The 13,566-nt window shown below is 45.7% G+C and overlaps 3 protein-coding genes across 3 annotated transcripts in view; 2 read left to right on the top strand and 1 right to left on the bottom strand.

Annotated features, from left to right (window-relative positions):
• The window catches only part of LOC141104959 (uncharacterized), a 664,134-nt gene that overhangs the window by 358,224 nt on the left and 292,344 nt on the right, over positions 1 to 13,566 (top strand). The window lies entirely within an intron of this gene.
• Positions 1 to 13,566, bottom strand: part of LOC141104781 (uncharacterized) — a 114,372-nt gene that overhangs the window by 71,119 nt on the left and 29,687 nt on the right. The gene's annotated exons all lie outside the window — the stretch shown is intronic.
• LOC141104874 (PRKCA-binding protein-like) lies at positions 698 to 3,429 on the top strand. Its single transcript, XM_073594661.1, has one exon. The coding sequence runs from the start codon at positions 794 to 796 to the stop codon at positions 1,994 to 1,996; it is 1,203 nt and encodes a 400-aa protein (XP_073450762.1). The 5' UTR covers positions 698 to 793; the 3' UTR covers positions 1,997 to 3,429.

Raw genomic sequence — 13,566 nt, 5'->3', positions numbered from 1 at the left:
AAGTGATGAAATGCTCGTCTCTTCCGGGTACATTCGCCGAGAACTGATCGCCCATCACTCCATTCGCCATGCTGGTCCCGGGCCTGCAGGAGGGGCAGTGGAGCCCGGGGTACATGGCGGGGGTGGTCAGACGTGGGGAGGGGGGGTGATGGTGGGGGTCGAGGGGGAGGTTGTGGGTCCGTTTGGAGGAAGGGTGTGGAAGTGCGAATTTCAGAACAACTCGAATCTCATATCTCTTTGTAAGAGACTGTGAAGGTAAGAAGGTGGCATGTCTCCATTAAAAAATTCAATAAAAATTATGATATTAAATTAAAGAAAAGAAAAATTAAATGAAGAGAATGTTCTGACCCCGTAAGTGGGGGAATGTTCTGTCCCCTGAAGGGGTTAATCTAGGTTTCCACCTTATATATGTGTGTATCATCACCTGCTGGAGATAAAAGACATCACAGTGACTATGGAGGAAGAGGACGGACATGACGGGGGGTTACCGGGTGTAAATATAAAATAAGATCTTATTACCTCCTCTACTGCCACTTCCAGCAATGTCTCCTCTCTACTTCCTCTGACCCGGAACTTGATGTCTGTTCCTGACTACTATAGAGACTTCCTGTCTGGGTAGAAGTGAGATCACCACCTTGTGGACCTGGGAGGAATTCCACCCATGAGAAACGTCTTGTAGTGTGAACACGCCCTCCTGCTATGTGTGTTTGTACACATCATTTCCTGTCTTCTATATAGACTTCCTGTCTGGGTCGAAGTGAGGTTGTGTGACAGCCGAACATAAGGAAGCAAAATGTTTTCGGAGTATGATTACGACCTTGATGAAGACAAACTTGGGATCCCAACTGTTCCTGGCACGGTGACCCTGAAGAAAGACTCCCAGAGCGTTATTGGGATAAGCATTGGTGGAGGAGCCCAGCACTGTCCTTGTCTTTACATCGTGCAGGTGTTTGACAATACCCCTGCCGCTCTAGATGGGACCATTGCAGCTGGAGATGAAATCACCGGGGTGAATGGAAAGTCCGTGAAAGGGAAAACTAAAGTCCAGGTGGCCAAAATGATTCAAAATGTTAAGGCGGATGTAACCATTCACTACAACAAGCTTCAAGCTGACCCCAAGCAGGGAAAGACTCTGGACATTGTACTCAAGAAGGTGAAGCATCGCCTGGTGGAGAACATGAGTTCAGGCACTGCTGATGCCCTTGGTTTAAGTCGTGCCATCCTGTGCAATGATGGTTTGGTGAAAAAACTGGAGGAGTTAGAAAAAACTTCAGAGTTTTATAAAGGCATGATGGAGCACACCAAACGTCTGCTGCGAGCATTTTTTGAACTCTCAAAAACACATCGAGCGTTTGGTGATGTGTTTTCCGTCATCGGAGTTCGAGAGCCTCAACCGGCGGCAAGTGAAGCTTTTGTTATGTTTGCCGACGCACACCGCAGCATTGAAAAATTCGGTATTAACCTTTTGAAGACCATAAAACCAATGCTGAATGACCTAAATACCTACCTTAACAAAGCCATTCCCGACACCAAGTTAACAATCCGGAAGTACCTCGATGTGAAGTTTGAGTACCTGTCATACTGCTTGAAGGTAAAAGAGATGGACGACGAGGAGCACAACAGCATAGCATTGGCGGAGCCTCTGTACCGCGTTAGCACTGGAAATTATGAGTACCGGTTGATCCTGAGGTGTCGTCAGGAGGCCCGCTCGCGTTTTGCGAAAATGAGGAAAGATGTCTTGGAAAAAATAGAACTTCTGGACCAAAAACACGTTCAAGACATTGTATTTCAGCTTCAGCGGTTTGTCTCCGCCATGTCTAAGTATAATGACCAGTGCTATGAAGTCCTGAAGGAAGCAGATATATTTCCTATTGAGGTAGATCTGGCCCACACAACTCTCGCCTATGGCCAGGGGGATGCTTTTGCGGATGAAGATGGAGAGATAGAGAAGAAGAAAGAAACGGATACCGAGGAGAAACTGATTGATGATGAATAGACTTTGAGGGCATGTTACGGGTGCAGTTCTCTCTTTCTGCTTAAAATATCTATTACGAAGATGAAAAATATGATCCTCTACAATCAATGGGAGGGGGTTTTGCAGATAAAATGTTCTATGTTGGGTAACTATAAAAATATGTATTAATTTTGTGAGATTAAACTAGATCTTCACCTTGTGGAGCTCAGAGGAACTGTAGTCCCAAGAAACATATCAGCGTGAATTTGGTCTTGTGGGTGGGTGTTTATGTATGGTGAATATTTACTAACTGTCCTCCTCTTCCTCATCTTCATCTCCCCCCTTTCCGCTCTTCACCTTCTCATCACCCCCATGTCCCTCTCTTTACTTGCCATTCTTCATCTTCACCTCACTGTCTCCCTCATCACTCCCGTGGCTCCCATCTTCACCTCCATGCCTCCTCTTCACCCTCATATCCTCTTCACTATGCTGTCTTCCTCTTCATCCTCTCTTCTTCATGTCCCTGCCCCCCTCTTTACCTCCCTGTCCCCTCATCACCACCCATGTCCCCCTCTTCACCTCCCCTTCCTCATCTTCACCTCCCGGTACCCCTCATCACCCCTATGGCTCCCATCTTCACATCCATGCCCACTCTTCACCCTCATATTCTTCTCTTCACCCCCCTGTCCTATTTGTCATCTCCTCATCTATATCTCCCCACCCTCATCTTTACTTCCCTGTCCCCTTCATCACCCTCATGTTCCCCTCTTCTCCAGCCCTTCTTCATCTTCACCACCATGCCCCCTCTTCATTAGACCTTCCTCATCTTCACCTCCATACCCCCTATTCGTCAGCCCTTTCTCATCTTCTCCTCCATGCTCCCTCTTCACCAGCCCTTCCTCATCTTCACCTCCATGCCCCCTCTTCACTAGCCCTTCCTCATCTTCACCTCCATACCTCCTATTCATCAGCCCTTTCTCATCTTCTCCTCCATGCTCCCTCTTCACCAGCCCTTCCTCATCTTCACCTCCATACCTCCTATTCATCAGCTCTTTCTCATCTTCTCCTCCATGCTCCCTCTTCACCAGCCCTTCTTCATCTTCACCTCCATGCCCCCTCATCTTCACCTCCATACCCCCTATTCACCAGCCCTTCCTCATTCTCACCTCCATGCTCCCTCTTCACCCACCCTTCCCCCTCGTCACCTTCCCATCCCACTTTCTCTCGCCCCCTCGTGATCCCTGTCCCCCTTTTCACCCCACTTTGTGCAGGGTGAAGGCTTTTTTCATTGTTAAACCACGTGGAGAGGAGGTGGCATATCGTTTACCAGCCACCTGGCAACTGCCCTCTGAAAAGGGATCCACCGTGGATCGCTTTTCAGAGGGGCGGCAAAGGCTGCTGAATGTGTAAATGAGCCCCAAAATTTGTAATTATATAATAATATACACAAACCATATTTATTAATGAGCAACACCTCCCTGTCTGTGTTTTGTCTTTATTATGATAAATCTTCCTGCATATACAGTATTATAAAACTTTGTTGTAAAATATGTTATCAATATGCTTCTTGTAGAATTAATCATTTTAACCATCTCAATACCGGACACATCCCCTTCCCGCCCAGGCCGATTTTCAGCGCTGTCACAATAAGAATGACAATTACTCAGTTATGCAACACTGCACCCAAATACAATTTTTATCCTTTTTTTTTTCCCCGACGGATAGAGCTCTCTTTTGGGCGTTTTTAATCACCATTGCGTTTTTTTTTTTGTTTAATACATGAAAAAATCTAGGAAATTTCGAAAAAATATTCCTAATTTGTGTTATAAAATTTTGCAAGCAAATAGTCTTTCTTCATAAATTTCGACCAAAATGTATTCTGCTACATTTCTTTGGTGAAAATAACCCAAATCAGTGTATTTTATTCGTTCTGTAGGAAAATTGTAGAGTCCACAAACTATGGGATAAATATCTGAAAGTTGATCAATCCTGAAGTACTGACTGCCGATCTCATTTCTTGAGGCCCTTAAAATGTTTAGGAGTGTGTCTATGGGAATGTTTGACCATTCTTCCAGAAGCACATTTGTGAGGTCAGGCACTGATGGAGGAGAAGGTCCTGGCCCGCAATCTCCGCTCTGATTTATCCCAAAGGTGTTCTATCGGGTTGAGGTCACGACTCTTTCAGGCCAGTCAAGTTCCTCCACCCCAAAATCCCTCATCCATGTCTTTATGGACCTTGATTTGTGCACTGGTCCAAATCATTTGGTGGAGGAACTCTTAAGGCGTCAGCTAGTCAAGTTCCTCCAACCCAAACTCGCTCATCCATGTCTTTATGGACCTTGATTTGTGCACTGGTCCAAATCATTTGGTGGAGGAACTCTTAAGGCGTCAGCTAGTCAAGTTCCTCCAACCCAAACTCGCTCATCCATGTCTTTATGGACCTTGATTTGTGCACTGGTCCAAATCATTTGGTGGAGGAAATCTTAAGGATTTCTGTTGGAACTCTTAAGGCGTCAGCTAGTCAAGTTCCTCCAACCCAAACTCGCTCATCCATGTCTTTATGGACCTTGATTTGTGCACTGGTCCAAATCATTTGGTGGAGGAACTCTTAAGGCAACAGCTAGTCAAGTTCCTCCAACCCAAACTTGCTGATCCATGTGTTTATGGACCTTGATTTGTGCACTGGTCCAAATCATTTGGTGGAGGAACTCTTAAGGATTTTTGTTGGAACTCTTAAGGCATCAGCTAGTCAAGTTCCTCCAACCCAAGCTTGCTCATCTATGTCTTTATGGACCTTGATTTGTGCACTGGTCCAAATCATTTGGTGGAGGAACTCTTAAGGCAACAGCTAGTCAAGTTCCTCCAACCCAAACTTGCTGATCCATGTGTTTATGGACCTTGATTTGTGCACTGGTCTAAATCATTTGGTGGAGGAACTCTTAAGGATTTTTGTTGGAACTCTTAAGGCGTCAGCTAGTCAAGTTCCTCCAACCCAAACTCGCTCATCCATGTCTTTATGGACCTTGATTTGTGCACTGGTCCAAATCATTTGGTGGAGGAACTCTTAAGGCAACAGCTAGTCAAGTTCCTCCAACCCAAACTTGCTCATCCATGTCTTTATGGACCTTGATTTGTGCACTGGTCCAAATCATTTGGTGTAGGAACTCTTAAGGATTTCTGTTGGAACTCTTAAGGCGTCAGCTAGTCAAGTTCCTCCAACCCAAACTCGCTCATCCATGTCTTTATGGACCTTGATTTGTGCACTGGTCCAAATCATTTGGTGGAGGAACTCTTAAGGCAACAGCTAGTCAAGTTCCTCCAACCCAAGCTTGCTCATCTATGTCTTTATGGACCTTGATTTGTGCACTGGTCCAAATCATTTGGTGGAGGAACTCTTAAGGATTTTTGTTGGAACTCTTAGGCTCTGTTTCCACTACTGCGAGTTGTTGTGCGACTTGACACATGTGAAGTCGCGTGACAAGTCAAAACCCATGTATTTCAATGGTCCCCGTTCGAATCGGTGCGGCTCAAGTTGCAGCGACTCCAAAAAAGGTTTTTGCACTACTTTGTTCTGACATCTGTGCGACTTGTTCTCACGTGGTTTTCACCGGTCGCATGACATCGCATCACAAATCGCATAGCAAAGTCGCAGTGTAAATCGCGCGACTTTGGGGACGTAATAGTGGAAACATAGCCTTAAGGCAACAGCTAGTCAAGTTCCTCCAACCCAAACTCGCTCATCCATGTCTTTACGGACCTTGCTTTGTGCACTCGTGAGCAGTCATGTTGGAACAGGAAGGGGCCATCTCCAAACTGTTCCCACAAAGTTGGAAGCATGAAATTGTTCAAAATGTCTTGGTATGCTGACACCTTAAGAGTTCCCTTCACTGGAACTAAGGGGCCAAACCCAACCCCTAGTGCACAAAGCAAGGTCCATAAAGACATGGATGCGCGAGTTTGGGGTGGAGGAACTTGACTGGCCTGCACAGAGTCCTGACCTCAACCCGATAGAACACCTTTGGGATGAATTAGAGCGGAGATTGCGAGCCGGGCCTTCTCATCCAACATCAGTGCCTGACCTCACAAATGCGCTTCTGGAAGAATGGTCAAACATTCCCATAGACACATTCAGAAACCTTGTGGACGGCCTTCCCAGAAGAGTTAAAGCTATTGTAGCTGCAAAGGGTGGGCCAACTCAATATTGAACCCTACGGACTAAGACTGAGATGTCATTAAAGTTCATGTGCGTGTAAAGGCAGGCGTCCCAATACTTTTGGCAATATAGTGTAGCTTAGTGTAGTATCACCTATAACAGTCCCAGTTCCTATAAGACAAGCAAATATAGCCTACTTGTACAGGTCTGCCCCCAGGAATGCATAGATCACTAGCCTGCTGTCTTGCAGGAATGTAATCAGCGGGATGTGCAGGTGGGTCAGTGCAGGCCACAAGCGGAGACATGGTCAACAAACAGGCAAAGGATCAGTCCAGGTGGCAGGCAGAAACGTGGTCGATAAACAGGCCAGGCTTAGTACAGGCGGCAGGCAAGGGCAACACTGCACTGGTGTGGAGGTGATCAGGGACACTATAACTGGTGTGGAGGTGATCAGGGACACTATAACTGGTGTGGTGGTGATCAGGGACACTGTAACTGGTGTGGTGGTGACCAGGGACACTGTAACTGGTGTGGTGGTGATCAGGGGACACAATAACTGGTGTGGTGGTGATCAGGGGACACAATAACTGGTGTGGTGGTGATCAGGGACACTGTAACTGGTGTGGTGATCAGGGACACTGTAACTGGTGTGGTGGTGACCAGGGACACTGTAACTGGTGTGGTGGTGATCAGGGACACAATAACTGGTGTGGTGGTGATCAGGGGACACAATAACTGGTGTGGTGGTGATCAGGGACACTGTAACTGGTGTGGTGATCAGGGACACTGTAACTGGTGTGGTGGTGACCAGGGACACTGTAACTGGTGTGGTAGTGATGGGGGGGGACACTGTGATTCTGTGAGCGGCCTGGTGCCATGTGATCACTGTGAACGCATCATGAATGATAGCTTTGCTTACTTCTGTGACTGTGATCAATGTGATTGGTCACAGTCATCACATGGTACTGGGGCCACTCACAGAATATTGGACACAGGCGGTTACAGATCGGGCCGCTGCGTGCCCAGGGGCGCTGTTCTGGGAGGACGTACGAAATAATGAGCACTTTAATTAGGGGCAGGGCATTCATTTAACCATTCTCTGTCTGGACAATGTACATAAATGGCTGGGCAGAAAGTGATTAAATGAATGCCACGCCCCTAATTAAAGTGCATTCTCCACCTTGCTGGACACAGCAAAAACAAATGTCCCTAGAAAATATTTTTGAAATGTTGTCAACTATGTAGATCGGGTCATCTCCACTCTTACCAAGGGAAATAGAAAAATAATGCTGTCTAGTCAAGTCTTTCTCAGACAGGGTTCCTCTAAAGGTTTCTAGGGGTTCAATTTCTGTCTCTAAGTGGCATCTGTAAAGGGGGCAGTCTTCCCACTAATGACAATGTAAGAATGTCCTTCTCCAACTGACCACTGATATAAGGGGATCCTTTTCCCATAGGTCACCAATGTAGAGGACCACTACAGTGACCACTGATATAAGGGGATCCTTCTCCCACTGGTCACCAATGTAACGGACCACTACACTGACTACTGATATAAGGGGATCCTTCTCCCATTGGTCACCAATGTAGAGGACCACTACACTAACCACTGATATAAGGGGATCCTTCTCCCATTGGTCACCAATGTAACGGACCACTACACTGACTACTGATATAAGGGGATCCTTCTCCCATTGGTCACTAATGTAAGGGACCACCACACAGACCACTGATATAGGGGGTCTTTCTCCCATTGATCACTAATGTAAGGGACCACTACACTGACCACTGATATAAGGGGGTCCTTCTCCCATTGGTCACCAATGTAACGGACCACTACACTGACCACTGATATAAAGGGATCCTTCTCCCATTGGTCACTAATGTAAGGGACCACTACACTGACCACTGATATAAGGGGGTTCTTCTCCCATTGGTCACCAATGTAAGGGACCACTACACTGACCTCTGATATAAGGGGGTCCTTCTTCCATTGGTCACCAATATTAGGGGTCACTACACTGACCACTAGAGATGAGCTCCAGGTTTGGATTGAACCCAGATTCAGACAGAATTTAGCTTGCTTGTGGGTTCAGCGGATCTAAATGGGTGTTCAGTTGTGTTGAACCTCTGACTGCCCTATTAATATCCCTGTAAAGAATGGCAGCTTCCCGCTCAAGCTGGAAGTTAGGGAGTCAGCAACCGCTGGCGTCCCAACAACTGATCATGTATCCTCGGGTCAGCCCATTCAGCTATCAACTGGGGATTCCTGGCTGACAGGTGAATGTAATCAAAATTTTAAAAGAATTGCATTGAGTCCCCCCCTTAAAAATGTATGCTGCACCCTTCAGGTCTGGTATATGCTTTAAGAGGGAACCCTATACAAAGAAAACAAGAAAAGAAAGTGTTGATGCCCCAAAACCTACATCAGTCCCTCATCTGAGCATGCAGCCTGGCTTCCCAGGAAAAGGTGGGGGGGGGGGGTGAGGAGTAAGCATGCCCCCTTCTAAACCATACCAGACCTCACCTCAACATGGGGGGGGGGGGGGTGTTCAGATAAAGTCCATTCACTCCTGGTTGGAATCTTGAACAAGTCCAATGTATGAGCTCGTATCGGAGAACACCAGGAATCTGTACAAGATAAGGCATCGGGCAATGTATATCTGTATGCAGAACACAGGGGGGATATTGTAACTCTAGTTCATGGTCACCTGGAAATAATCCAAAGGAGAAGGTCCATCCAAACCATGAGATTGGTCAGAGACTAATTGGTATCATTCTGTCCATTGCCAGACTAGGTCTTGGTTACAGAGTGAAGGTTGGAGCTGCTCATACTATATGTAACCCTCATCTACATCATGGACATTTTCTTCAGCTTCTTCTGCCTCTTGGCTACCTTAACTGACCACTGCACTAGGGGGGGTCCCTTAATGTGCCTGTAAAGCGGAGCATCTGTAGCATGCATAGAACATGCAGAAAAAAAACAAAAACAAGTCAAATCTCATTTAAAATGACTCGCCGCTACAATTGCCGGCACCCGGCTATTAAAAAAACAAAAAAAAAACCAACGTGGCCTCTGCTCCCCACCCCAAAGCACATTGTCCCCATGTTGATGGGAACAACGGCCTCTTCCCGACAACCCTGGGCTGTGGTGGTCAGGGGGCTTATCGAAATCTAAAAGCCCCCTTTAACAAGGGGGCCCCCAGATCCTGCCCCCACGTAAATGAGTATCGGGTACGTCGTATCCCTACCAATTCACCAAAAAAGTGTCAAAAAGTAATAAACACAAGAGGCAGTTTTTGACGTGATGTAAATCCATCGTCACTCACACCAGCCGACCCGAAAAATAAAAATGATTAAAAACGCTCCCACCTCCTGGGAGGCCTCTCGCTGAATGCCCCCTCTCTGACATTTCTTATATAGGGAATGGGCAGGGCCACCTAGCTACAACACCTGGTGGCCCCGCCCCCGCGTGACGTGTCCAACATGCACCAGACCATGACGTCAGAAGGGGTCGTGCCACCGGGTGACATAGCTAGGTGGCCACGCCCCTTACCTACAGTATATAAGAAATGTCAAAGCGGAGAGGAGGCATTCCGCGGGAAGCCCCCCAGGAGGCGGGAGTGTTTTTAATTTTTTTCTATTATTTGGGTATCGTGATTGACGATGGATTTACATCGAGGGACACTTTTTACATTTTGTTACTAAAGGAATTGTCAAAAAACTGTCTCTGTGTTTATTACTTTTTGATGAATGGGAAGGGGTACGATGTAAACGATACTCATTCACATGGAGGGATCTGGGGACCCCCTTGTTAAAGGGGGCTTCAAGATTCCAATAAGCCCCCCACCCACAGACCCTGGGCTGTGGTTGTCGGGAAGAGGTCCTTGTTCCCATCAACAAAGGGATAAGGTGCTTTGGGGTAGGGGGGGGAAGAGCCACTGAGACCACTGCACTCTGTACCCTGGGCTGTATATGATATACTCCTGACCACTGCACGCTATACACTGGGCTGTATATGATATACCGTATATACTCGAGTATAAGTCGAATTTTTCAGCACATTTTTTGTGCTGAAAGTGCCCCCCCTCGACTTATACTCGAGTCAAGCACTTTTCTGCAGCAAAAAAAAAATTCATTTTCCGAACCGAATTTGGGGACCCGTATCTCAGGGCCACTTGGTGCTAGGAACCCCATATTTGGTGTGCAAACCCAGTGGGGCCCCAAAATCGGTTCGGAAAATGTCATTCTCTGCTGCAGAAAAGTGCTTGACATTTTCTGAACCGAGTTTGCGGCCCCATATCTCAGGGCCACTTGGTGCTAGGAATCCCAAATATAGTGTGCAAACCCAGTAGAACTGGTACCATAACATATCCAAAGCTGAGGTTCCTAGCACCAAGTGGCCCTGAGATACGGGGCCCCAAACCGGTTCGGAAAATGTCATTCTCTGCTGCAGAAAAGTGCTTGACATTTTCTGAACTGATTTTTGGGGCCCTGAATCTCGGGGGCCACTTGGTGCTAGAAACCCCAGCTTTGAAAACTTTATGGTTCCACTGGGTTTGCACACCAAATTTGGGGTTCTTAGCACTAAGTGGCCCCGAGATACGGGGCCCCAAATTCGGTCAACTGTGTCCATCTGCAGCAATGTCATTTCGGGACACTTTGGGTTCAGAGACTCCAAATTTTGGCTGCAGCTAGGGGGCATCTAGGAACCCTTAACTACCGAGTTTGAAGTTCAGGGGACCTATGGCTGCAAATGGGCACAGTGAGGCTGCAAATGGGCATTGTTGACCCTCTTTTCCACTTACAGTAGCTGTGCATTTATCACCCTCGTCCTATACTCGGGTCAATAAGTTTTTCCCATTTTTTTTTTTGTGGTAAATTAGGGCCTCGACTTATACTCGGAACGACTTCTACTCGAGTATATACGGTACTCCTGACCACTGCACTCTGTACCCTGGGCTGTATATGATATACTGCTGACCACTGCACTCTGTACCCTGGGCTGTATATGATATACTCCTGACCACTACACTCTGTACCCTGGGCTGTATCTGATATACTCCTGACCACTACACTCTGTACCCTGGGCTGTATATGATATACTCCTGACCACTGCACTCTGTACCCTAAGCTGTATATGATATACTGCTGACCACTGCACTCTGTACACGGGGCTGTATATGATATACTCCTGACCACTGCACTCTATACCCTGGGCTGTATATGATATACTCCTGACCACTGCACTCTGTACCCTGGGCTGTATATGATATACTCCTGACCACTACACTCTGTACCCTGGGCTGTATATGATATACTCCTGACCACTGCACTCTGTACCCTGGGCTGTATATGATATACTCCTGACCACTGCACTCTGTACCCTGGGCTGTATATGATATACTCCTGACCACTGCACTCTGTACCCTGGGCTGTATATGATATACCCCTGACCACTGCACTCTGTACCCTGGGCTGTATATGATATACTTGGAGTCCTGACCACTGCACACGTTATGCTACATTGTACAACAGTTGCCTCCTGCTCAGTAGTCAGGATGTAGTCGAAGATCTTCCTGAAGGTCGGCTGTGTGTAGAAAAGCATAATGTGTTAGAAGAGTAACATTTTTGACCAACAATTGTGCTGAGGTTTATGTGTGTCTGCCTTGTGGCACAGACGTTAAAGCATATTTTGCACATACAAAGATTGTGGAACACGTTACCGTCTACACAGTGAGTAGGCTCAGGTTTTAAACCCCTACATCTGAAACCCAAATGGCTCTGGCTACCCAAAACTGCCCCCCCCCCCAAGAATAAAGAATAACTACAGCCCCATACTTTACTGCCTGAAGCACATTGGTGGATACCTTGGATTAGACAGTAGAGCTGCGAGGCCAGAAATCTGCTTCATGACTGGACAGGATATGGATCCTCCCTCATCTCATTCCTGGTCATGGAAATCTATGATATTACCAGTCCGGTATCAGAGTTTCGGCAAACCCGAGGATTCGATTTTTTACTGTGTGACTGTGGATATTACTGCGCTAACTCAAAAGTAAGTAGAAGAAGCTGCTACACAAACATGTGACGAAAATGATGAAAAGTGAATGAATATAAAATTTAGCGCTAGAAAATAAACACATATACCTATGTTGTGTGATCATACAACAATGATAAAAATATGGAAACGGTCCTGAAAAGGACCAATATAAAGTCCACCACCAAACAGTGGCTAATAAAAGATGTAATACACTGGAACACTCCGAGAATGAGGGCATCAAAGGTGGTACATCTTCAATCAGGAAATAGGTAAAGTAAGTCTACTCTTACCAGAACAGGTGGACTCATAAAGTCATAAAGGCATGGATGCCGATCTTCGGCAAGTAAACGAGACTCCAGGGGACCGAGAACCTCCAAATACGACTCCAAGGAATGTTGTAAACGGCCACCGTACCGGACTTCGGATGTTAAAAACACCAGGACTGGAACTCGGGTACAGGAGGTAAAACTGGACCACACAGGAACTCTCGTCCAAAAATATATGCAAAGAAAAAATGCCTCCATATGGTGTAGGTCAAAAAGGGTTTTTTTTTATTTCTAAATGCCCCAGTTGAAGTGCTTTTGAGACGAAACGCGTCGGACTTGGCATTCTGCTTCTCACATTGCCCCCCATTTTTTATCAGTTTTTACTATTATATATGTATGCTGTTTTTTAGAAATAAAAAAAACCTTTTTTGACCTACACCATATGGAGGCATTTTTTCTTTGCTTTTTATCATTATTGTATGATCACACAATTTTAGATTTATCACAAAAACATATGTATATGTGTTTATTTTCTAGCGCTACATTTTATAGTCATTAGATATTTTACAGACATGACCAATGGTAGGAATGTACGTTTGACAAACCATTGTGCTAATATCATAGGACATAAAAAAATGGAACTACCACCATTTTATTCCCCAGGGCCTCTGCTTTCAAAAGCTAAATGTTTCGGGGTTTTTTAACTGATCATCACGCCCCGAAATGATCATTTTTAACGTTAGAGCTTGTAAAGGAATTGTGTAAGTTCTGTATATAATTGTATTCTAATTTTGTATGTATTGCACACGCCACTAATAATGTTTTAATTTTTTTCTGATTAGAATTAGCCTGCCTATGTTACGCCCCTTGTTACCATAAAAGTACAATTGTAATATCAATGCGATAGCAACGTAATCATGTGTATAAAATAAAAAAAACCTTCAATTACGTCATAATAAAAACAGAACAGTTATTTGGAAAGATGTGGAGTGTATCTTTTTGTGTCTGCTCCCTACTGCAGTAGTTATTATTAATTTGGAGCCACTAATCAATATGAGGATAGGAGATGCCTATCTATAAAATACAACCTTGCTTAACGAGTAACGCGGTTAACGAGCGTTTTGAAAGACGAGCAACTTTTTTAAAAAAAATT

This window comes from Aquarana catesbeiana, linkage group LG08 (genome assembly GCF_042186555.1).
Source record: "Aquarana catesbeiana isolate 2022-GZ linkage group LG08, ASM4218655v1, whole genome shotgun sequence".
Classification (NCBI taxonomy): Eukaryota; Metazoa; Chordata; class Amphibia; order Anura; family Ranidae; genus Aquarana; species Aquarana catesbeiana.
Note: the sequence above shows the minus strand (reverse complement) of the source record. Positions and strands in the feature narration are given on the sequence as shown.

Bases quoted from the DNA above. Each gene is read 5' to 3' on its own strand.
- LOC141104874 (XM_073594661.1), top strand. From the start codon at position 794: ATGTTTTCGGAGTATGATTACGACCTTGATGAAGACAAACTTGGGATC.